Source organism: Pelodiscus sinensis, chromosome 15 (genome assembly GCF_052426305.1).
Source record: "Pelodiscus sinensis isolate ZL-2025 chromosome 15, ASM5242630v1, whole genome shotgun sequence".
NCBI classification, from domain to species: Eukaryota; Metazoa; Chordata; order Testudines; family Trionychidae; genus Pelodiscus; species Pelodiscus sinensis.
The window spans coordinates 34,615,043-34,640,072 of NC_143066.1; the positions used below are offsets into that span (position 1 = coordinate 34,615,043).

The following is a 25,030-nucleotide window of genomic DNA, read 5'->3' on the forward strand; positions in this document are numbered from 1 at the left end:
AATTTTCAGAGCAAAAGCTGTGGTACTGTCCATTAACAGTCCTCATTTGTTGAGTGATGACATCCTGCTTCCCCCAACTCCAGCACTTCATAATCTCCTGTTGAACTCAGTATATTCAAAGAATAAAATACCAATAATTGGCCTAGCTACATTACAGAGCAACTAATTTTGTTACACCTTTTAAAAAAAAATTAATTTTTAAACTGTCTTCCCCATTTTTTGGATAAATTAATGGCATAGTACTAGATTTCTGCTATATGTAGCAATTTCCTCAAAATATACCAAAGATTAGATAGCTCTTTACAATAAAAAGCACATTCCATTAGACAACTTACCCAGTGTGCAGTGCAGGGGTGTGGTCGGCCAAGGGACCAGCGAGGAAGGGGACACAGGAGGCACTAGCTCTTTGGGGGTACTTGGGCAGGGGGATCGGGCATTGGGGGGTGGCATGAGGTAGTGGTCAGGCAGCACAAGTGGAGGGAGGGCAGCAGCTTGGGCCCCTAGCTGTGGATGTGCTGCCCGCTCATGCTGTATATGCAGTAGGTGACCAACTAGTTAAACTGGACTGCCGCCCTGCTGTGCTCTGCAGGGCCTGCCAGCTCTGTCTCATTCTCCACCACAGCCTCTGCCTGATCCATTGGCCAACCCCCCACCGCCATCAACACTTTGATTGTCCTTGTGCTGCCTGATGCCTTCCCCTGGGGTGGGGAGAACACGACTCTTCCACCGACCGCTCTGCATCCACCCCCCTAGCCACACATCTCCAACCCAGGAGCAGCGCACTCCCGGCCATGGCCCCAGCTCTGACTGCTACCATGCAGCCTGCCCTGGGAGCAGCTGGGCAGTGATCAAATGACCCTGGCCTAGCTCTAGCCAGCTGCTTCCAGGGTGGGGTGGGTGGCTGCCATGGTTGCAATGCAGTTGTTTCTGATCTCAGGACTGCCTTGGCTGACACCAGGAGCGGCCCTGGCCCCCCCACCACATGGCTCTGGCTCTAGCCTGTCCCTAGCCGGCGCCACTGGAGCAGCTGCAGGCTGCCTGCAGTGCATGGTCTAGCTCTGGCCGTGGACAGAGCCGCTGGAGCAACCTCTGCAGCTCCAACTCTGGGGAAGTCTGAAGCTAGGGCCAGGGCTGCAAGGTGGCTGTCCTGTTGCTCCTGGGGTGGGACAGCTGCCTGCTACTTGGCCCTGCCAATATTTTTTCAATATTTAAAAAAAAAAGGTGCTGTATCCACATTCATTGTTTTGGTGCTCCTATTATCTTGAAGTGGTCTTTATAGCTTTGAGCTGTTACAGAAGAGTTAAACCACCATACTGAAATGGATATCTGAATTTGAGCCCTGTTCTCTTGGTTCTTAGGTTAATTTGTTGCTAAAATTGATGTCCACCTCCTGGTCTGAAGGAATTATTTAAGCTTGAATTATTTTGGTTATCAATGTTCAAGTGTAAAAAATGAAACTTAAAATATTTATTGCTGAATAGTTTGTGGTTCTTTTTTGGTTTTGTTTTCCCTAAATTCTTCATACTGGTTTGCATCCAACTAGGAATAGTAAAAGCTTCCCAAGAGATTTATTGGTACATTGGTTCAAGAGATTGGTACATTTGAGTTGGGCACTTATTGGAAGAAAAGTTATAAACTATTGACTTAAAGAAGAGTTTAGACTAGACCAAAATTTATCTACCTTTCCTTCCAATTCTTGGATGCTTCTTTGCCACAGTTGTTACTTAAAATGTACCATACCTACAAGAGAGTAAACTACCAATGTAGGATTCTGTGCTTCTTCAAGTGACACCCATCAGTTGTCATTAATTATCTTGCTGGACTGGATCATGCAAGGAAAATGGAGTCTCAACTTCCAACAACTTGCTTCAAACCCAGCCTTGCTTAGCTAATAACCAAAAGCCTCCTGTGGCTGGTTGGCCTATATGAAGTCAGTTATTAACATGCTGCCTCTGAATAGAAGGTGTCAAAAACATCTTACAGTTAACACTATTGTTGGTATACACAATAGAGGAGCTAGCAACTGTGAATGGGCATGAATGTTAGCTATTCTAGTGACCTGCACTGGATCAAGGTTTTGAAATGTGTTGGGGGCAGTGGAGAAGTTTTGTACTGTCAACTGCCTGTAATTTCACTTGGGCTGTGGAGACAGAAATTCAGTTATCCTTTGTCGGTCTGGTACAGTTCACAACACTCAACTTTATAAATGCAATATAATGGATTGAAGAGTTAACAGAATATTGACCCGTATAAATGGTTTTTTTTTTCTGTTCATAATTAATATCCATTTTTGTATTTCAGGCAAAGTCGTGCATTTGTCACATGTGTGGTGCCCACCTGAACAGACTCCATTCTTGCCTCTATTGTGTCTTCTTTGGCTGTTTTACAAAGAAACACATTCACGAGCACGCGAAGACAAAACGACACAACTTAGGTGAGCCATCCTTCTAGAAACTCTCACTAGTCTTTCTATCCCATTGTCTGGTGTTTTGTGAAGGGGTTTTCCCCCACTCCCCTCTCTCCCTGGCCTTCGGTCTGTATGGCATATACCAGTAATTAGCTCATTAGATGAATCTAATGTTGGTCCATCTAATGTTTACCTTGACTAGATCTCTTGCATTATTTTAAATTGAGCGTAACTTTAACTCTTGCTGTTTCGCTTTTCACGCAACACGGATGCATTCCTTGTTGTTTAATTTTCCATGCTTACAACTTATTTCAAATAATGTTTCTGGACTAAAATGATGAAGAAAAAATTAAAGGAAAAATCCTTGAGTAACTAAGTTTTAAAAAAGCAATTCTTGTTTTTGATTTGGTATATCACTTTTTATCTTTATTTTTGTTAGCTAATATGTGTGTGATCTAACATTTTAAAACAAAATGTCAAATCAATATTTAACATTGCTTCCACAGTGAAAATGAACGTAATTATGTTCAGAAAAATTAGTCTGTTAAACTTTAAAACAAAAACAGGTTTCTGCGCTTCTGTCCTTGAATGTTTACACTCCTGTTTGAACAACATTCTTGTTGTTAATCTGCTTCTGTCAGAAGTGTAAAGTTGATAGTAGAATAGCTTTTTCATTCTACTTCAGTGGCATCAGCAAAGTGCCTATGAAGCTCCGATTTTGCAGCCTTTGCTTTTAGGTAGTCTAGAAGACTAACAGTATTTGATAAGTTGTGTTTGTAGTCCTGGGAGTTAAGGATGTTTTTTTGATTTTGTAAATTAAGTGAGTGTGACACTAACAACAACATGATCAAACTTTTTTAGGAATAGTTTTCTAATTATAACAACTCGCAAAAACGATTAATCTTTTCTGTGCTCTTTCCTAATGAAAAGTCATATATTTAGTCAAAGGTTGTCTGGTATATGGATTCCAATACTTAAATCCATTTGAACAAAGTTTTATGAAAAAGTAAGGGAGTGGAAAAATTAGTTTTTAGAACCTTCAATATGAAGTCTCACTGGATTTGGCACATTTAAGATCAGTTTGTAACCCTTAATTTCCCCGTTTTTGAACATACTTAGAAAGAAAAATATAGGGATAAAGGAAGACCAGATAGTCTTAAAGTTTAAGAAACACTGCCATAGGCTGAGGAACACCAAACAATTTTTTTTAAATGAGCCAAAAAAAGCGCCTGCCCCTTTAAGCTCTAAAAGCGGCCGCTTTGAACTGCTGAACTCCGTGGCACACCTCCAACTGTCTAGTGTGCTGCAGAACACAGTTTAAGAAATACTGGCCTATGGAGACCATACACTGACCAAAAAATATTTACTGCCACCTTTGAAGTCCCAGTAGTCTGTCCATCACTAAGTTTAAGTTATATTGGACTGTGAACTTAATGCAGTTTTCCCTGTACTGAAGTTGCAGTCATTCTGTTAGTGTGCATTGCAATGACATTCTCCTGAAACAGGACTAGCCAAAAATAGGTCCTTTGCCTTAATTTGCTTTATTTCATTTAGAAGAAGAAACTAACTTGTAAGATCCAAGCTGACTAATTGACATTAGTATTGAACTTTGATATTCAGATTTCAGCAGACTAGTACAATGCATGATCAGCTGATTTTGGGCAAAGGTAAGAATAAGGATTTTTTAAAAGAAGCTGAGACTTTAAGTTGTGCAGTTCACCCTGTTAGTAAAGTACCAGCAAACTAATGTAGTGTAATCATTGATTGATATTTTCTATTTGCAAAATTATTTTTTGATTTTTTGAAGAGAAAAAAGACCCCTGAATTCAGTGGCATTTCTGTATATCAGAAGAGCACAGCTTTGTCGAAAAAAAAAAAAGTAGCATTAGCTTCCATAACTGCCCTTATCCTTTAGGATGTACATGTTTTTATGCAAGGGAGTTAGTACATTTGCATGCCTCCATAGCTAATCTCTAATCCCTAAATCTGCCACTTTTCTTCAAGAAGAGGCAGATTTAGGGATCAGAGATTAGCTATGGAGGCATGCAAATGTACTAACTCCCTTGCATAAAAACATGTATACAATACGTAATTATCTCACAAAACTGTAGATTTGAATCAGCTGACAGAAAATAAAGCTAAAGTAGAATTGCATGATGCCCCAAACATAGGCAGAACTTCTTCCGTGTAAACAATGGGTATTAAAATATTTTGAACATTGTGTTTACGATTACAGATAAGTTGGGTGAAGTTATGGTAAAACTTTGTATTGGATCAATTTCTGTTGATGAGACACACTCCCCTTTTAAGCTTACATGGAGCTCTTCTTAAGGTGACCCCTGAAGAGGAGCTCTGTGTAAGCTGGTTTCCCTCTCACCAACAGAAGTTGGTCCAATAAAAGGTATTACCTCACCCACCTTGTCTCTCTTGTGTTCTAGGTCCAATACAGCTGCTACAACAGATCATGCAAACACATATTTGATACATTAGTTACTTCTACCTTTTGCCTTACTCTTCAGCGTTGTCACATACTGACTCTGAAAATTTTGCAAACAGTGTCATTTTCTCTTTCCTGCAAATGCCTTATTTGTATATTTAATTGATGTTGTACATGTTCTTGAAGGTTGTTTCAAATGTAAAAATGTAAAGCCAAACTGACTGAATTATCCATTGTAAAACTTTTCTATGCATGGATCTGACATTGGATCTAAGAACAGCATTTTTAATGTAATCTTGTGATATATCTATATCAAGATTTTAGACCAACAGTTTAATTTTAGTGTCCTGAATTACTACACGGGGGAGGAAGGGAGGGAGGGAGAGAGAAATTCTTTTGGATAAGGAAGAGGGACAGATACTTGATGTCTGTTGCAAATGGTATGAGCTATGTAGATTAAAGACTTGAGCATCAGTACTGGATAGAGAAGAACTGAGGAAACTCTTCAGAAAGGATTAGAGAGAAGCTCTTACAGTTGACTGAAGAATCTATATGGAGTTTATTTTAAAATAATTATATGCAGCCCTAGAACACACTGTCAAGACCATAATTAATTGACCATCTAGACTAGAGTTTTGAAGTCAGTCTTTGTTTCATTTAAAAAAAATCGTGGCTCATCACTCGTGGGCATAAAAATAAGATTGTGTGCAGCTATCATAAGGGTCTTTATGTATTGGGGTCAACAAAACATCCTGGAATCTACAAGAATTATCAAAAGTTTAAAGGGAAAGCCTAAATCAGGATCACACATCATTCTTTGAGTTTAATAGCAATGAAGTCCATTTACCAGAGTGAGGAAGATCCTTCTTTTCACAAGCATCAGATTCATTCTTCTCTACATAACTACTTTGAAGCTCTTTTATAAAGGACAAAGTATTTTTTTCCCTCCAGCAAATGATAAAATATTGAACAATCTGGCAAACTGACTTCTTAAAAAAAGTCTCTCCTCCCTCCCCCATTTTCCACCCACCCCCGAGAAGCCCCAGTATTTACCTCCAGCGAAAATGGAGGTAGTGCTGGCTTCCCAGGTGGACGGGAATTTGAGCTGCTTTGCCAGGCGCACTGTAGGAGGGGGCTCTGGCTCTGGAAGAGGAGCATGGTGACTTCCCTGCACCAGCGCAAGAGGCTTGAGTTGTCCCCAGGGCAGGCACATGCGGGGGTTTCGGCCCTAGGGCAGGCACATGTGGCGGAGAGGGTCTCCTGAATGGGCTTCCCTGCTCAGTGGGGGAGGGGAGAGTCAGGCCCGGCAGAGGCACGCAACAGGGCTTCCTTCCTTCACGGGGGGTGGTCGGCCCCGGAGGGAGCGCGGGACGGAGGCTTCCCTCCATGGCTGGTGTAGGGGACCGCCTTTACGACCGCTCCATGGGAACTTTGGTCGTAAGTGCGAACGGTCGTAACTCGACTGTTCGCAACTTGGGGAGCAGCTGTACAATCCGCAACAAATGTCCCCCACAGAAGGTTACAGCACACTTTACTTGGGCAATAGTAGTTTCAATGGCCTCTCGAGAACTTGCCTCTTACCGATATTTGAAGGGCAGCAACCTGGTCTTCTGAGCACACTTTCACCCAACACTACGCTTTACAGCATGGTCCTATTCCTACCATTACTGTGGGACTTGCTGTTTTTTCTACTTCAGTCTTGACTCCAAAGCCCACCACTGCCAGAAGAGGGCACTGCTTTATAGACACCTAGAACGGAGCACCCACAGGGACACCACTCAAAGAAGTTACTCACCTTGTGCAGTAACAATCATTCAAGAGGTGTCCCTGTGTCCACACTATCCACCTTCCTCCCCTCTACCTTGGAGTCCATTCATATAGGATTCCATGATTAGGGAACAGAGGGTGCTGCACCGTGTGTGCAGTCAGACAGTGGCACAAAGCGACTGATAGCAGTGCCTTGCCATGCATGCACAACAAAAACCTCCAATCGCTGGTGTGAGGATGCACTGACACCACGGCTACACTTATCCTGCACCCATTTTCCACAAAAGCTTATGCAAATGAAGCAGAGTAGAATATTGCCATGCTTCATTTGCATAATTAGGGGCCATTTTTGTGCAAGAGGCTTTTGCGCAAAAAGGAGCTGTGTAGACAGCTCCTTTGAGCAAAAGCAGCCCCTAATTAATTATGCAAATGAAGCGTGGCGATAGTCTACTCTGCACTTCATTTGCGTAAGCTTTTGCAGAAAAAGGGTGCAGTGTAGATGTAGCCCTAGAGTGAAGCACCCACAGGATACACATCTTGAAGAACCACCATTACTGTACAAGATGAGTAACTTCATTAAATCCCCCAAACCATAAAAGAATCAAGAATAGTAACTCAAGTTCTTGTAGGGACTGTTTGTTTTGTTTGCATAGCACCTTCCACAATAGGCCTGGGAGTGCTATGGTGGTAATAACAAAACTGCATGCTTTGCATTTTGCTAATTCAGTGGACACAATTATAGCTACTATATTTGCTAATAGAATAGGAACGAACTCCAATATTTTAATGAAACAAATGTGTTTTATCAAAGCTAGACAAATTGAATTTGATGCAAAAAATTGAATAATATCAGGATATACTCTTTGCAGTATCACGGACTTCTTGGTTGAGAATAGTGTCATGTCTTGTACGTTTATCTTTACTGCTAGCCTAGCCCTAATGTTAGAAGCCTAGCCCTAATGTTAGAACCACTTACTGCATAAATAAGATTTCACATGCTTGGCTAACTACCTAGATTTATCTGGTTATTAATATTCCAGTTCACATTAAAAATGCAAAAGATTAGTAGTAAAATGCTGGTTAATAGATAAAAGCAGATTTCATGAGATGGGTCATCTTAGTGTCTTTTATGAGAAGAACTTTATTAAAAATGAACATGCTCATCCAGAGTCTTTAATAAACATTTGTTTCCTAATAGTTAAATATTTGTAGAAGTATTTTATATAAAAATTCATTCTTAGAGATCAAGAGGGCTTTGTTTTTTCCACATTAAATTTAATATTTAGTCAGCACACTTAGAGTATTAAACTAAACTGAAAATAAGATATTGTAATTTGATTCAAATGAGTAGTGTTTTGCATATCGAACCTATTTAGATTTGCTATGTTGTGCAACAACCGAATATCTTTAAAGGGTTAGGAAATCTCTATAAATCTAGGAAAGTGTTTTAAAAAGAGGGAAAATGAAACAAAATGAAAATACCTTTACTATCTAAACTAGTCCACCTTCCTGTTTTCCTATAGGAATGAATAATTTGGTATACAGTATTAACAATTGCACAGAAACTAATTGTTAAGCTTTTCCTTACAGAAAATAGCTTTATTCCAAATATAAAGAAAGTAATAAAGGTGTCAGACCCCTTATTACTTGCTGACAGAATGCTTTTAAATAACTTTAGTTTGTAATAAAAAATTGATCCAAGATAGGAACACTAGGAAAATTTCTCATGCTTTTATTTTAAAAGAACGTTATAGCCAGTTCACTATTTTCAGAACCAAAGCTGGCTCAAATTCTGTTTTGTAATGGAAGTTATTTTTCATGTAGATATTTCTTAAAATGACAATGTGCTTCTTGGTAAAATGGGGATAGAAAGAATAATAAAACATGGAAGCGTATAACAGTTTCTTGATCTTGTAATAATTCTCTAAGATACCGAACCCAGAGCAACTGTCTCTACTTATACTATGTGGGAACTATACCTGCCCTTGGAACAAATTGCATTTTACTTCCTAGAAGACAAGGAAACTTTAAGACAAATATTTCTGTGTACTGATTATTCCAGAAGTCAGCAAGAAATAGTAAATCAATATGCTGAAGAAAGTTGGTTTAAACTTCTGGATCTTTCATATGTCTCATTTCTTCTTCTACACGGACGTTATAAAGAAGATTAAGATCTGGAGGTCCCAATTCACATGTATATGACCTATTGTAAACAGGGATGCTGTAACTGGAAATGCTGGGAGTGTGGTAGAACCTTCTGGCTTGAAGTAATTTCTATCATACAGGGATAAACAACATTTTAAAACAAGGACATTATGGAAATGTATCTAATTTGCTGTTGCTAGTCATTTTTTGGTTGAAGTGGTTATAATTCTGTGCGAAGATGTGCAGGAGCTGGGATATAGGGAAACGCTAGAGAAAGGAATTGTAATAGAATGAGGGAATAAAGACAGAACTACAATAAAAGTGTGTTTTGAAGCATTTTGTGGTTGCATTTTAGGCCATGGTGCTAGAATGATAGTACAGGTTGGACCTCCCTGGTCCAGCACCCTTGGGATGTGACTGGTCCTGGATGAGGGATTTTGCCAGACTAGGGGAGAGAAGTTTTAGACCGCTGCCGCTGGTCCCCTGGCCTGACTGCTGGTCTCCCAGCTGGCTCCCCACCTACTGGCCCCATTGCTCTGTCAACCTGCTGTGCAGCTATCACTGCTGTGGCTCTGCTAGGCAGCCCGGTGCCAGGACTCCCTGAGCAGGTCCTCACATACCAGGGCTCCCTGGGCTATAAGCCTCATTGGGCTGTCCTGCTTCCCTGCGCTGGGTGGCCATTATGTCAGCTCCCTGCAGACAGCCCACTGTCCTGCCAGCCCCACTGGGATCCTTGTTGATAGCCCTCCACCAGGACACTCTGGTCTTGTGACATCCATGCTGGACCATGAATGTTGCTGGGACAGAGAATGCCCGTTAAGAGCATGTCATCCTATAGGCATATTTACTGCCATGACAGAGGGAAAAGAGTTTCTCAGTCAGGGGTGATGCCAGACTTGGAGATCTGGGTGGTAAAAGAATGGGGTTGGGGGAAATAGAATTGTGCTTGAGCATTTTCTTGTTGTCAAAGAGAAGCTTATCAGTCCTCCAAGGTGTGCAGGTTTAATTGGAGATAATTTTAAGGTAGGTGATGAGCCCAGGATTAGATAACCACCATTGGTACAGATTGCTGTAATACTCTATATACAAAAGTTTGTGCCTCTTGTGTATGAAAGATTCAGAATTAAATGCTGAATGACAGATCAATAGCTTTCCTGATTAAGATTTTTTTATTGATGCTGCGTAAATATATTTTATTTTGAAAAAACATACTATTGTTTGAGGAGTAGAATATTTTTAAAAACTGTATAAAGGTATTGTGTGTCTAACAAATTATTAGTAATTTCAGATTATTCTGGAAATCTAAACCTTTCAGGCCTATGATGGAGAATGAAGTTATTGGTATTTAGTTATACTGGATACATCTATTAGTGTTGTAAGAGAACCTAGAAACGGGCTGGGGAAGAAGGTACTTTTCGGGCACTGTCTTGTTTAACACCTATTGTTGCAACTAATGGTGTTGTACAGTAGGAGGCCAGTGCCCAAGAAAGAATGCTATAGGACACTACCCAAGGGCATAGACTGTAGGCATGGCAGTAAAAGGAGGAGAGCTGAGTTTAACACACAGCAGAACTGACAGAATTAAGTGTGGCTAATCAGAGCTGTATTATCTCTGAAGGGTTCTGTATCATGGGACCATAGTACAGTATACAGACAAACATCTTAAGTGTAAAGGTATTTGACCACTACCAATTCAGTGTGTACTTTAGACTTGTTGGCTTCTAAATTCTGAAAGGTACTTTTTAAAAAAATGCCATTTTCAGTTTAGCTTTGCAGTCGCAAATGAAATCCACTGTAAAAATGTTCTTATAGCAATACCTTTGGCTATTGCTACTGCTTCCCTGGGGAAAGCATTTGATTGGCAAAAATGGATTAAATGCTTAAATACTTCAAATGAACAGGAATATTTTAAAGCACTTAGGCCATGTCTACACTACAGAGGCTATTGCTGTGCTAGTATAGCCATTTCTGCAGTAACAGAATGGATTTATCTGTTTCTGTAAGGACACTGCTTCCCCAGGTCACAGTAGTTTAGGTTAATGGAAACATTCTTCAGTTGACCTAGCTGTGTAGAGCTCAGTGATTAAGTGAGCATAACTAGGGTGCTTAGAGGTATGGGTTTTCATGCCTCTGAGTGCCCTACTTATGTCGACCTACATTTTAAGTGTAGACCAGTCCTAAGTGACTTTTTCTGAGCCAGTATTGTCTCCATGGAGACTAGCAGGAATTTCAGACTTAATCACAGTTCTAGTTGTATATTTCAGTTACAACAGCCATAATAGCACTGCAAAAACATTTTCAAAGTAGCACCTAGTCTTTTGAACCCCCTTAGGATCTTAGTGCTCTTAAAATACATCCACTACTATATATGTTACCTGTTTCCCCAGGCATTATGAATTGGATTAAAAAGTCCTGACCAATGGCTACAGCTGTATCTGTACCCTTTTATTGTTTTCTGCAGTGTATTATATTTAGCATAAAGGAAACTAATGACATAGTAAAATGAAAGATTGAAATTTCTACTAGGCGGCACATTAATTTACACAAATTGTGTATTGGACTAGTAAAGTCCTTTAAAGGGTACATGAGGGGTACCCACCAGTTCTCTCCTTAGGAGGTGCAAGTTTCTCTCAATAGGATTTTAACTATCCTCTTTCCTGGAGAAAGCAGGATACTAATTTCAGCACTATTTTATGATCAAATAGGCATCTTCCAATGAAAACTTAAAAAAAATGAATAGCCATGAGGATGTGTAATTAGGGTAGCACCAGAGATACCTCAAGAAATGGTGCATGGAAAACTGAGGTGCTGCCAGATAGTTAAAAGGGACAGAACTCTGTCTTTGCGCTCTGAGGAATTTGGGAAATCAGTCCGACAAGGTTAATAGAATAGACCTCTAATTATTGAAATTCAGCTGGTCAAGAAAAATGATATTTTTTTGTGGACATGGTTATTTCAGGAAGATTTTTGGAAGGAAATGAAGATTGAGAAGGGAGGTTTTGGTAACAGTCAAATGTTTTTAGAATTCTTGACTTTAACATTGGTTTACTGCATTTCACAGAAGATTTTTCTCTTCACTGCCTTTTCTAAAAGCAAATACATAACTTTCACATGGGTCTGACTGACAAGAGGATTTCCAGCAATGTCTCTAACAAAATGGGGAGGAGCAGAGCATTTTCTCTGAAATTGTGGAGATTGGTATTTTCAGTATTGATCAAAATAACAAATCAAACTAAGCCTTAGTACCTCTCTCAAGCGATAATTAGAATTTTCTGTTGCTTTTGCATTCTGATTAACCCCCTGTGGAGGGAGAGGTTTTGAATTAGAGAACCATAAATGGTGAGGGGAAAATTCTATTTTAAATTGTGTGGAAAAAGCTTATAAAAGATCAGAAGAACAGGGAGGGTAATAGGTAACAGTGGTGGGTTGACTTTCTGTCTGATAATGGCTGTAGTCATGTGAAAATAATTCTGGTTTCAGCTTACTCTTACAGCTTTTTATATATCAAAGTGCCACATTGGGATTTTTTTTGGGTGCAAGTGAGTCTTCTCAAAGGCTCAGGACTTGCAGAATAGCTAAAGAGCTAAGCTGGATGTCATGACTATGGTGCCTTAGCAAAGAGGTGGGAGAGGAACACTTGAATAGTTTGTCCATTTAAAGAGTGCTAGTTGAAATGTACTTGATGTCTGAGTTGAAAGTAAGGTCATGTATTCATTATTTAACAAGGAATATGGTTTTTGTTGAGAAAACTGACCATCTTAAGAGTAACAAGTAGAATAATTTTACATGAGGCTAGAGAGAGGAGCTCAATCAGGGATGAAAAGAGCCTGGATTCATTCTTTTATTGTTTCAAGACTATAATGGCAGTTTTTGGTTGCCTGTGCAACTTTAATCCTGCCCCCTTGTGCATCCAACCTGCAGACTGAATAAGGCAAGGGTCCAGTGGCATCAGTACTATTTGATAATATAATCCTAAAACTGCTGGAGGGGCCATAATTAAAATTGTTCGGAGCGCAGTGTATGGTGGTGATGCCCCATTGGTCTCGTGCTTCTGGCAGATAGTGTTTCCCTCAGAGGCTCGCTGTGAACCCCACACAGCCCCTTGCTTGTACTAGAGGCAAGGGTCACAGCCTACTGAGCCCTTCTTATCACGGGCTTAGCAGTAGTATGGGGTATACCCTCTGCACAGTCCAGGCTTCCCCTCTAAGGGGCAGACTCTGTAGTAGCGTGGGGAGGGTTAGGGGCAACCCAGACCCGTCCACTACTTCAGGTTCTGGCCCAGGAATCTTAAGAGAGCGGCAAGAGACAAGGTACTACTCCCAGTCCGGCAACTACTTCCCTGGGCCACTTCCCCAAACAGTCCCTCCCAGTACCTTTCCTGTGGTTCCTGAGCAAGCCTGTCCTTCTCCTGCACAGCACTCTGCCTTCCTTGCAGGCCTCAGCTCTCACTCAGACAATTCTCTTCTCAGATCTTGGTGCCTTCCCTCTTCCAGACTTGTTGTGTTCCCAACTAACTGCAGAGGAGCTCTTTTTAACCAGTCTCAACTGGTTCTTAATTGACTTCAAGTGATCTGATTAGTGCTACCCAAATGACTCTGGGAACCTCCCAGTTGTCTCCAGGTGCTTCAGTTAGCCTGATTGATTCCAGAAGGTTCCTTTGGGTTCTAGGTTAGTCATTGTTAGTTCACCTGGGGTTCAGGGCTAATATACTGTCCTTCCACCACTCTCTTGTACCTCTCTGGCCTGACCCTGTCACAACCAGGAACTCGTTTCTGCATTAAAGCTGGAATCTTACACAGTAGACTGAGATGTGGGAAAGCTGCAGATATTTGTCTGCATTTGTGCTCTTGGCCACCTGAGACTGCTGTGGCTCTGAGCAGGTGGATAGGCACCATTTCTCTTGCTGATTCCCAGACAGGAATTATCATTCAGGAGGCAGACAGAGCCACATAAGTAGAGAAGCCTTATATTGATCCCAGGCTACCCTTGCCTTTCTCTGCAAGCAGTTGCACTGGGTACCTAATCAACCCACTCCACCTTTAACCCCTCCCAGCAATATCCAAAACCTATTCCAAGCAACCTAAACAGCTTCTTTGCCTTGGGAGGAGGCCTTTTTTCTCATAGGAGTCTCAGTTCTCCCACCCTGCTCCTCTCACTTACCTCCACTCCCCATAGCTTGACCACCACCTGTGTTAAGCCACAGTTGCTGTCTTATGCCCTTGATAGCCTATTATTGCTATTGTGGGCAGGTCGTGTTGGCCATAAGCTTAAATGTGTGATTATTAAGGCTGCCAAGCGATTAAAAAAATTAATCACGATTAATCACATGATAAATTAATTGCCGTTAATCATGCTGTTAAATAATATAATATCATTTATTGAAATATTTTGAATTTTTTTTACATTTTCACATATATTGATTTTTATTACAACACACAATGCAAAGTGTTATGGCCGCTTTTTATTTATTTCTGATTACGAGTACTTATACTGTAAAAAACAGTGTTTTTCAATTCACTTCATACAGGTACTATAGTATAATTTCTTGATCATGAAAGTTGATCTTACTAATGTAGAATTATGTACAAAAAAGCCCCAATATTAAAAAAAATAAAATAATTTAAAACTTTAGCACCTACAAGTCCACTCAGTCTTACCACTTGTTCAGCCAATCACTCAGGCAAACTAGTTTGGTTCTAATTTTCAGGTAATGTTGCCCACTTCTTGTTTACAATGTCACAAAGAGTAAGAACAGGGTGTTTGCTAGACAATGTTATAGCCACGGTTGCAAGATGTGCTAAAGATTCATGTGTTTCTTCATGCTTCAGTCACTGTTCCAGAGGACACGTGTCCATGCTGATGCTGGGTTCTGCTTTGTTAATGATCCAAAGCAAAGCAGAGCAGACCACTGGATGTTCGTTTTTATCATCTGAGTCAGATGCCACCAACAGAAGGTTGATTTTTTTCTTTTTTGGTGGTTTGAGTTATATAGTTTCTGCATTGGAGCCTTGCTCTTTTAAGACTTCTGAAAGCGTGCTTCACTCTTTGTCCCTCTCAGATTTGGATGGCAGTTAAACCCTGGGTTGAGTGGTATAGCTATTTTTAGAAATCTCACATTGATACAGGAAATCATCACTATTCAGTTTCAGGTATTTGTGGATCTCTCCAATCTTCCCCATTACACTTTATCCCCTGGCCAGGGTGGGACACGGCCTTGGGGGAGCGCCTGTTGCAGGAGGGCTGGAGTAGTCAGCTCCCCCACCCCTTACACTCACGACAGCTGGGGGAGCTGCAGAGAACTCACTGTGGCTCCCAGCCTTTGTGATGAATTTGGGAGACTCACGAAGCTCACTGCATCGGCAAGGAGCTGTGGAGAAACAGACCTTTCTCTCCGCTTCCCCTGCCCCCCATTTTCACACATACAGAATGGGAAGCGACTGTCTAGGAAAGAATACTGCAGAAAGGGATCTAAGTGTCAGAGTGGACCACAAGCTAAATGAGTCACGCTGTTGCAAAACAAATAAACATGTTCTGGGATGCATTAACAGAAGTGTTGTGAGCAAGACATAAGTCATTCTTCTGCTCTACTCTGCGTTGATCAGGCCTCAGTTGGAGTAGGCACCACATTTCAAGAAAGATGTGGAGAAATTGGAGAAGGTCCATAGAAGAGCAACAAGAATGATTAAGGGTCTAGAGAACGTGACCTATGAAGGAAGACTGAGAGAATTGGGCTTATTTAGTTTGGAAAGAAAAAGACCGAGAGGGGACATGATAGTGGTTTTCAGGTATCTAAAAGGGTGTCACAAGGAGGAGGGAGACAAATTGTTCTCCTTGACCTCTGAGGATGGGACAAGAAGCAGTGGGCTTAAATTGCCGTAAGGAAGGTTTAGGCTGGACATTAGGAAAAACTTCCTGTCAGGGTGGTTAAACACTGGAATAAATTGCCTAGGGAGATTGTGGAATCTCCATCTCTGGAGATATTTAAGAGCATGTTAGATAGACATCTGTCAGGGACGATCTAGACAGTACTGGGTCCTGCAGTGAGGGCAGGGTTCTGGACTCGATGACCTCTCGAGGTCCCTTCCAGTTGTAGTGTTCTATGATTTATGGATTTCTCCATTCGCAGCTATGCTAGGAATGGATTCACTGCAAATAGCTAAGGTTTATTGTACCTTCTTTGCATTTTGTCATATCTACTTTGAAAGTGTTCTTAAATGTCACATGTGCAGCAGCCAAAACTTGAAGCATCAAGGAATATTCAAATGTTTAGCATATTTGACACACACATACTGTTCGCCAGCTACAAAACTGCCATGGAAATGCCCTTTCTCACTTTCAGGTGACATAAACAAGAAGCATGCAGCATTGTCTCCTGTAAATGTAAACAAACTTATTTGTCTTGGCAATTAACTGAACAAGAAGTAGGACTGAGAGGACTTGTATGCTCTAGTCTAACGTTTTGTATTGGAGTGCAGTGATGTAACAAAAAAAATCTACATTTCTAAGTTACACTTTCACAATAAAAAAATTGCACTATAGTACTTGTTTGTGGTGAATTAAAAATAGTTTTCATTTTTAAAGTGCAAATATTTGTAATAAAAATAATAAGTGAGCACTGTACATTTTATATTCTGTATTGTAATAGAAATCAGTATATTTGAAAATGTAGAAGAGCATCCAAAATATTTAATACATTTCAATTGGTATTCTATTGTTTAACTGTGATTAATTGACTCCCCTAGTGGTTATATAAAATATGCAAACTGCTCATTAAATGATTTGCATAAAATGTCACGTGGAGCAGCGCAAAACTTGGCAGGTCTGATTTTTGGCTTTCTGCTAACATTTTCATGAGGACTACAACAAGATAAAGGAAATGGTGGGTTTACAAAAAAAAAACACTTTTTTTTAAACCTAAGTGAAACTTCATAGTATAAAGAAAAGGAACTTCTCTAGCCTGAAGGCCTTCTCTCTGCTGAATTTCAAAGCTAGCTGCAAATAGAGGTTTTAGAGGTTCTGGAAAAAGAGGGGAGGGGGAAATATTTTTAAATAATGAAAAGTGTTAGGCAACCTAAACTTTGGATTTATATGGGGGTCACTCAAAGCTCCGCCTAGAATACACTGAGTGTGTAGTGTGTATATGTACATTATAAACATATATAACATTACATTTTGAAATAGGTCATAGACACTACTTCTGGAATATACTAAATTATTTAAAGCTTTTCAGGAGACCACAGTACCTCTAAACTCAGATTTAAAAGCATCTTTTTGAGTCAGGCTTCCTTACGGTCAGCACTAGTACATACTTTCTTCCCTGTGATCGGAAGCCTTTCCCTCCCGTTTTTAACCGCCCACTCAAAATGCCAACTTAGTAACTTGGATTCATGTACAGAGAGTGGTAATTTAAGTTGCCACATTCGTGGCATCAGACGTTCAGATGAGGAACAAATAGGTTTCGTCTTGTTTTTATAAATGCTTATATAGCAAAAAGTATATTTAATCTTACATATTAATGCAAGTACCAAAAATACAAATTAACTTTTACAAAAATGCAGGGGCACTGGAACAGTTTGTGAAGTGAGGGTGCTGCACCCCCCTTACACCTGCCCGCATCTGTCATCACCCTCTAGAGTTGGGGCCAGGAGTGGGGCCGTGGCTCCAAGAGGAGGAGATGCAGATAGGGGTACAGTGGTGCAGGTTGAGACAAAAGCTGAGGGGAGGTGCAGAACCTCAGACATGTGTCCAGCTGCTGGGACCCTAGGGCTGGCAGCAGAGCTCCCAGGAAGCAATGGGGCAGGCAGCAGGGATCTCGGGCATTAGAGGTATGCTACCTGCAGTTCAGATGCCAGGCACAAAATCGGGGGCGGGGGGATACAGGAGCCATCCAAGCTCCTACTTGTCATGTGTATGCAAAAATGAACTTACCATATTATTTAAGGCATTAAGCAGTGATGAAGAGTGATGGGGAAGGGGTGGAGCTTTGTGAGTCTGGTTACCAACATTTAGAAAGGTGGCAACCTTAGTAGCTACTTTATGCTCATTTGTGTGCATGAATACTTGATTTCCACGCCCATTTGTGTTAATTGCAAGCAGAGCATGTAATTGTGCAGCTAACTCATTGAAATTAGACCTTAATATACTCCTTTGCCAGGCAGTGGAGTTTTTTAATGGGCTTGGTTTCAAAAGCCTTTACATCTTTTGTAGCCATTTCCTTTAGTCCAGAATAAAATATTTGTCATGCCTATTTGAAGTCTTCCAGAACAGTAACTTTTCTTACAGTTCTGTATGAAAATAACCCTTTCAAACAGCTTAGCTTTTATGGCATTAGATTCATTGTCCAAAATATGGTATCATTAACCAGTGACGCATAGCCTCATTTTTGAACTATTATTTCTTTCACAGGACAGTCTAAAAAGTTGTACACTTCTTTTCTCTTTGAGAAAATGTCATTTCAAAGTGATGTTTTATTAGAACATGGTATCAAAGTCTTTATAGTTGAGGGGAGAAAAATTTGTTTTGCTGCTATCTGTCAGCTGGCCAGTGGCCATTGCTGTGCACTTGTTTAAAAGAAAAAAGGAAAGAGAACAGTACACGCTGCTGAAATGGAAATGAAAGGGACCAGTTAAGCAGATGACTGATTTTTTTCCAATAAAATAAATTACTGTTATGTTCATCCCATTTGAAATGCATGTGGTTATTAGGGATGTGAAAGGTGAACCACTAAGCATTTCCTTTAACAGGTGATACTTACCGGTTACAGTTAACTGGTGGGGCTTGTCATGGGCAGGGGCTGCTTTAGCTGGGCTTGTGCAGGTCCCCCTTCCACTTGAATCAGTTAACCGGTTAAATATCCCATTTGACCTGTTAACCATTTAAATGGGATTTTGCATCCCTAGTGATTATCAGAAAGGTATTGAAATAAACATTTTTCCCCAAGCTATATTCAACCCAGTTTAAGTATTTAAAACCTAAGCTGGCCATTTAACAGTAAACCTATTCAAAGTGACATGACCTGTCCAGAGAAACATGCATAAGTGCTGGTGTCTTTCAAATCCAGAAACATTAGGAGGCTGGTCTACGTGATACTTGCAAGAAGTCAGAGATACAGTTGTGCAGACAGATCCTTAACTATATTCCATATCCAGAGAGAGTCAAAGTTTAAACCAATTGTAGAACAAAATTAAAGTCCAGCATACAGCATATATTGTGCCCCTAGTTATGAAATCATCTCAGCATACACTTAATGATTGATTTCAATGGATGCTTAAGTGTTTTCTTGAATCTTGGCCTAGATCTCTAGATTGCTGTAGCTTTAGCATATACAGGCTCATAATAGCTATGAGGCCCTTACTTGCCTAAAAACGCAGAGGAAGATAACACAAAAAATACTTACAGTAGAAATAAGCTGTTGAAAATTTATTTAAAAATTGAGATGGAGGCAATAATGGGTATCCTAGGTGCCCTTCCAGGATCCCCATATATCTCTTCTCCCTTGTGATGTTGAATTAGAATATATTAATAATTGTATACTATTATTTCCTCAGGAACTGCTGCTTTAATCAGTGCCCAGGTTGAATTAGATGTAGTGAATTAGACAGTTGTTAGTATCTTGTTTGCAGTTACCCCATGGTAAATTGGAGTAGTTCTGTTGGAAGTAGTTGACTTTGATATTTACTGGGGCATAACTGAGCTGAACAGATTTGCACAGATTGGAAGCTGAGTGGTACATGGGAATACAAAACAGAGTTCAGTTGCTTCATTCACTATTATGTAGGCTAGCAAGGATTAGCTTTTTAATTTGGTAAGCATCTATTTCATTGCCCCATATGCAAACTGACTAAAACGTCATCTCTAGTCATTGAGATTTACAGATAGGCAACGGGTTTTTTTTAAATGCCACTTGAGGACATGAGATCAGTTTTAATATTTACCTCATATTTTGACATCTGGCATTGTCAATCTAGGTTTTAATGATTTTGAAAGAGTTTAATAGATGGGTGTTGGTTGTTAAGTTGCAATGAAAATCTGAGGAAATTTAGTTTGCATTTTCCTCCACTAGACAATTGATGTACCTCAGATATATCATTGGTTTTGTGATGCATTTGTGCAGAAATTCTTCTTTGAGGCTGGCATATTGGCAACCCATCTTAATATCTGTGATTGTTCCCATGGTTTGGACAAGGTGTTTGCTATTAAATGTAAAGTTTTTATGGTTGAGGATGGAATGGTTAATTTTTGTCTGTGCTTGTGGTTAAGATGTCCATTCGCTTCTAAATATTTGAGATAGCAGCCAGAATGTCATTGTGAGGCATGTTGGTGTATAGCCGTGGTAACCAACAGGTGGATCGTGAGGCCTCGATCAGTCGATCGCGAGACATCCTGTCCGCCCTGCCCCCATTTCCCTTCCACCTCCGAGAAGCCCCACTACTTACCTCAAGTGAAAATGAAGGTAGTGTTGGCTTCCCAGGGATGGACAGAAGTCCCGCAGCTTAGCGCCACTTCCAGCAATTCCAGAAGTGCGCTAGCTGCTCTGCCAGGTGTACTGCGGGAGGGAGCATCGGCTCCCTGCACCGCACAGGAGGGGTGAGTCAGCCCAGGGGAGGCGCACGTGGGGGGGGTCTGCCCTGGGGCAGGCGTGCGCGGGGTTTCCCTGCGCCAGGGCCGGGGGGGGGGGGTTGGCGCCAGGGCAAGCGCACGGAGGGCTTCCCTGTGCGGGGGGGGGTTTGGCCCCTGGGGCAGGCGCGCTCGCAGGGTTTCATTGCAGGGGGGTCGGCTCCTGGGCAGGCGCGCGCGGGTGGCTTCCCTGCGCGGGGATGGGGGGCCGGCCCTGGGACAGGCACGCGCTGGTTTCCCTCGAGTGGGGGGGAATCTTGGGAGGAGGCAGATGCAGGGAACTCTCTGCCTCCCCTGTCCCCCCAGACTCCTCACTTCCCTGTCCCCAGCCACAGAACGCTGTCCCCACTCCTGTCCCCAGTCCCCAAACTCTGTCCCCACTGGCACTCTGCCCCCTGCTGCAGAACCCTGCCCCCCCCCCCAACACCCTGTTCCCTCTCCCCTGCTCCCAGCCGCAGAACTCTGTCCCCACAAAATGTATAATTATAAATGCTTCATTTTAGATTTAAATAGCATGAATAAAAAACAGACCATTTATTTCATAACTATAAACACGTGATTTTAATTTTATATATTGCATAATTTAAAAATAAACTGTTTATCAGAGTGTGTAAGTTAAGGGCTCAGGATAGCAAGTGATGGACAGGAGGAGAATAGAGGGCGGGGCTTCAAGGAAGGGGCGGGGCTTCAAGGAAGGGGCGGGGCGGTAGATCTTCGCCTGTTCTGAGGTCTAAAAAGTGGTCTTGGATGTGAAAAGGTTGGAGACCACTGGTGTATAGGATGGTGCATTCTAAGGAAGACTTTAATGTTTGGGAGTTTCTTGAGGAAGTCAGTTGTGTCCTGGAGGAAGTTGGCCTTTTATGTGATGAGTGATTTGAGGATGGTTTCAATGAATCCAAATACTCCTTCACTGAGAGTACCATGGCCAGATACAATGGGACTGACTGAGTTCCTTTTTGGATCTTGGGAAGCATGTAGAAGTTAAGTACTTGGAGGATGAGATTGTAAAGTTTTTCTTGGAGGTGTTTGGACAAGGGTTTGATGATATTCATAAGTTCCTGAGTAAATTGTGGTATGGGGGACTTTTTGAGTTCTTTGTACTAGAGGCTATTTGAGAGTTGTCAGTTGGTCTCATGAATGTAGTAATCATGTTTGAGGACTATGATGGTGCCTCCTTTATCCATTGGTTTTTGATTGGTTTTTGATCCATTTGGTGGTTTGATTTCAGGGGCTGCATAATTGTTATCTTAGTGGTGATGTGCATTAAGAATTTCATAGTCAGTTTTTCCTCATTGTGGTTTCATCTGCTATGGGTTGTCCATTCAGATGATTATTTTTTTCTTATCACTGTCAGTGTGGACATAGACTTCTTTGAGACAGAATCAGTGGAGCAGTTCTTTTAGTTTATCCACGTGTTAGTAGGGTATCACATTCTATGGTGGAGCAGAAGTTCATTTCCTTGGAGAATACAGATAATCCTGCTTTGGTTAGGAATAGTCTTAGTAAGTTGATGATGATGGGTTGTCATGTAGTATACATGCAATGGATTCTGGTTTCTCCCAGAGGTGATTTATTGTAGTTGGGCTTATTAACTAGGGCTGTTGCTATGCTTCAAAGGTGAAAGCGCTGCATGGAGCCTGTGATCAGCTGGAGATCCCCTGTTGACCCCAGGCTCTGTGTGGCGCTGCTGCTTTGAAACACTGCATTCAGCCTAACTCCGGGTCATTTCAAAGCAACATTGCTGCATGGAGCTTGAGGTCAGCTCAGCTGATCCTGGGCTCCATGTGGCGCTGCCACTTCAAAATGCCACGTGCAACCTGGGGACATCCCAGCTTGCCCCAAGCTGCACACAGCATTTCAAAGTGACAGTGCAATGTGGAGCCTGGGGTCTGGCCCCAGGCTACAAGCAGCACTGCCGCTTTGAAGTACCTCTTCCTCCTTCCTCCCTCCCTCCACCCCCTTGCTGCCTCTTTCTGATAGAGGCAGCAAGGGTGGGGAAGCAACTAGTCGACTAACATGTTGACTATCCAATAAGCATTTGCATATCGGATAGTCGACTAGTCCTTCCCTAATACAGAGACAGCAAGGTGTGGGGGAGAGTGCAGGTAGTCAACAAAATTAACTGATACTGATAAGCCCAGGCTTATCCATTAATCATGTAATCATCTACATGTTGACATCCCTAATTACTAACTGAAGGACCCCACAAAGCTTCAACTTTTGGCTGACAGCTTGATCAATGCGATAATACATTTAAAGATGCAGAAAATATGTAGTAGTCCTGACAGAAGAATGGAATCTCCTGTTGTCATGCAGTGACTTCCTCCTTTTAAAAATAGTTTGTTTGAGGCCTTACCAACCATAGGGTTGATGTCAATAAGCAGAAGTTTTAAAAGCAAGTTTTACAGAACTAATAGAGACAAAGTAATGAGAAAAATGTGGATTGCCGCCGTTACCTGAAGGCCCAGGGTAACAGGCAGCCTTAGCTTTATTAAACCTTCTTGTATGTTTTATCCAAGGTCAAGTTCAATCCCCTGCACTCATGGCAGGACCAAGCACCATCTCTGACAGGTCTAACCTGCTCTAAAAAATTTCCAATGATGGACATTCTACAACTTCCCCAGGCAATTTATTTAATAGTCTAGCTCTCTGATCTTCTATAATTTTTTCAAAGATGATAGCTAATGGCTCTCATCTCCTCTCTCAGCGCCTTGAGTATTCCAGGATGCATTTGATAAGGCCCTGGTAACTTGATGACATATAACTGTTCTTAGTAATTTTTAACTTGTTCTTTTCATTTTAACTTCTGAAACTACTTCATTTTCTCCTGCATTCTCTGTGCTAAGCATTCAATCACCACCTACCTTGGTGAAAACTGAAACAAAGAAGTCATTGAAGACCTTTGCCATTTCTGCATTTTCTGTTCTTGTTTTTCCCTCTTAATTGAGCAATGGGCCTACCCTGTCCTTGGTCTTCCTCTTGCTTCTAATATATTTATAGAATGTTTTCTTGTCATCCTTTATCTCTAGCTAGATTGAGTTTGTTTTGTACCTTCAGCTAATTTTGCTCCTACATACCTGTGTTATTTGTTTATATTCATCCTTTATAATTTGACCTAGTCTATACTTTTTATAGAAGCCCTTGATTTTTAGATCATTCAAGATCTCTTGGTTAAGCCAAGGTGGCATCTTGACATACTTCCTGTCTTTTCTATGTGATGGAGCAGTTTGCTCTTGTGCCCTTAATAATGTCTTTCTGAAAAACTGCCAACTGTCTTCAGTTTTTCTTTTTAGTTTTGCTTCCCATGAGAACTTACATACCCACTCCCTGAGTTTGCTAACGTCTTGCTTCTTGAAATTCATTGTCTTTATTTTATTTTATTTTTCTCCCTCCTACCATTCCTTAGAATCACAAATTTGTATCATTTCATGATCATTTGTACTCAAGCCTTCCACTTTCAGATTCTCAACCAATTCCTCCCTTCATGTTAAAATGAAATCTAGAACAGCTTCTGCCCAGTAACTTTCTCCATCTTCTAAAATAATTTAAAAAAAAAAGTCTCCAATATATTCCATGAATTTGTAGGATAATCTATGCCCTGCTGTGCTACTTTCCCAACAGATGTCTGTGCTCCCGGAGCTCTATAGTCAATTTTGATCTGCTCAGGGCAGTGTCATTAGTACCAATGTAGAAGAGCAGCATGAAATAGTAGTCAGAGGGCCAGATGATCCTTGACAATCCCTCCATAATGTCTTGGATACAGGCCTCTGGAAGGCAGCATATCTTCTGGGATGCCATGTCAAGGCGACAGATGGGTGCCTCCGTTCCATCAGAAGAGAGTTTCCAACCACCACTACTCTTATTTCCTCCTGGGTGTGGTGGCTGCAGACCTCCCAGCCTTGGTGATTCTCCACCACCACCTGAAAGTGTTATTTCTTATCTCTTGTCAACCAGTGCAACATAAAGGTTCTCTAGAACCATGGTGAGTTGCTTGGGAGCAGGGGTGGAGCACTGTCTTCTGTGCCAGTGATCTTCCCGAGACAGACACCTCTGCCTCCCTCCCCTCTCCAGGGGTGTACCAGCAATCCTCTGCAGATAGACAGCTTTCTCAGTCTTGGATGTCTTCACATTAATACTCTCAAGGAATTCCTCATGGGCATGGATGCTCCTCAGCCTAGCCATCACCTCCTCTAGCTCACCCATTTTATTGGAGCAACTTCCATTGGTGAGAGAGAGAGATGCTTTTGAACCTATTCAGAACTCTTAAAATATAAGCCACAAGCAAACTTTTGTTTCTCACCTTTTCTAGGAACTTCCAAACAATCTAAGATTATATTAGATCTAGGCCCATCCATGTCCAATCCTAAGTACAGCAGTTTGAAGTGTTACATGGTTTTCATAGGCCGTTGGCATAGTCTGGTGACAGTTTTCGGCAAAGGTTGAAAATAATTGTTCCCCAAGCTCCTATATCAAATGGTGCAACAAAACAGTTGCCTGGCTTGTGTGGATAGGGTCAACTGTGCAACTGTTGTAGAATTTCATATAGGCTACGTCTACACTGGCCCCTTTTCCGGAAGGGGCATGTAAATTTCACTAGTCGTCGTAGGGAAATCCGCGGGGGATTTAAATATCCCCCGCGGCATTTAAATAAAAATGTC

General features: G+C 41.3%; 1 protein-coding gene across 4 annotated transcripts in view; it reads left to right on the plus strand.

The window, feature by feature from the left end:
• USP22 (ubiquitin specific peptidase 22) overlaps nucleotides 1–25,030 on the plus strand; it is a 205,806-nt gene that overhangs the window by 79,423 nt on the left and 101,353 nt on the right. For all 4 annotated transcript variants that reach the window (XM_075899711.2, XM_075899712.2, XM_089769306.1 and 1 more), the window contains one exon: nucleotides 2,302–2,434. In XM_075899711.2, the coding sequence (XP_075755826.1) occupies nucleotides 2,302–2,434 (133 nt within the window). The remainder of the gene's footprint in view (nucleotides 1–2,301; nucleotides 2,435–25,030) is intronic.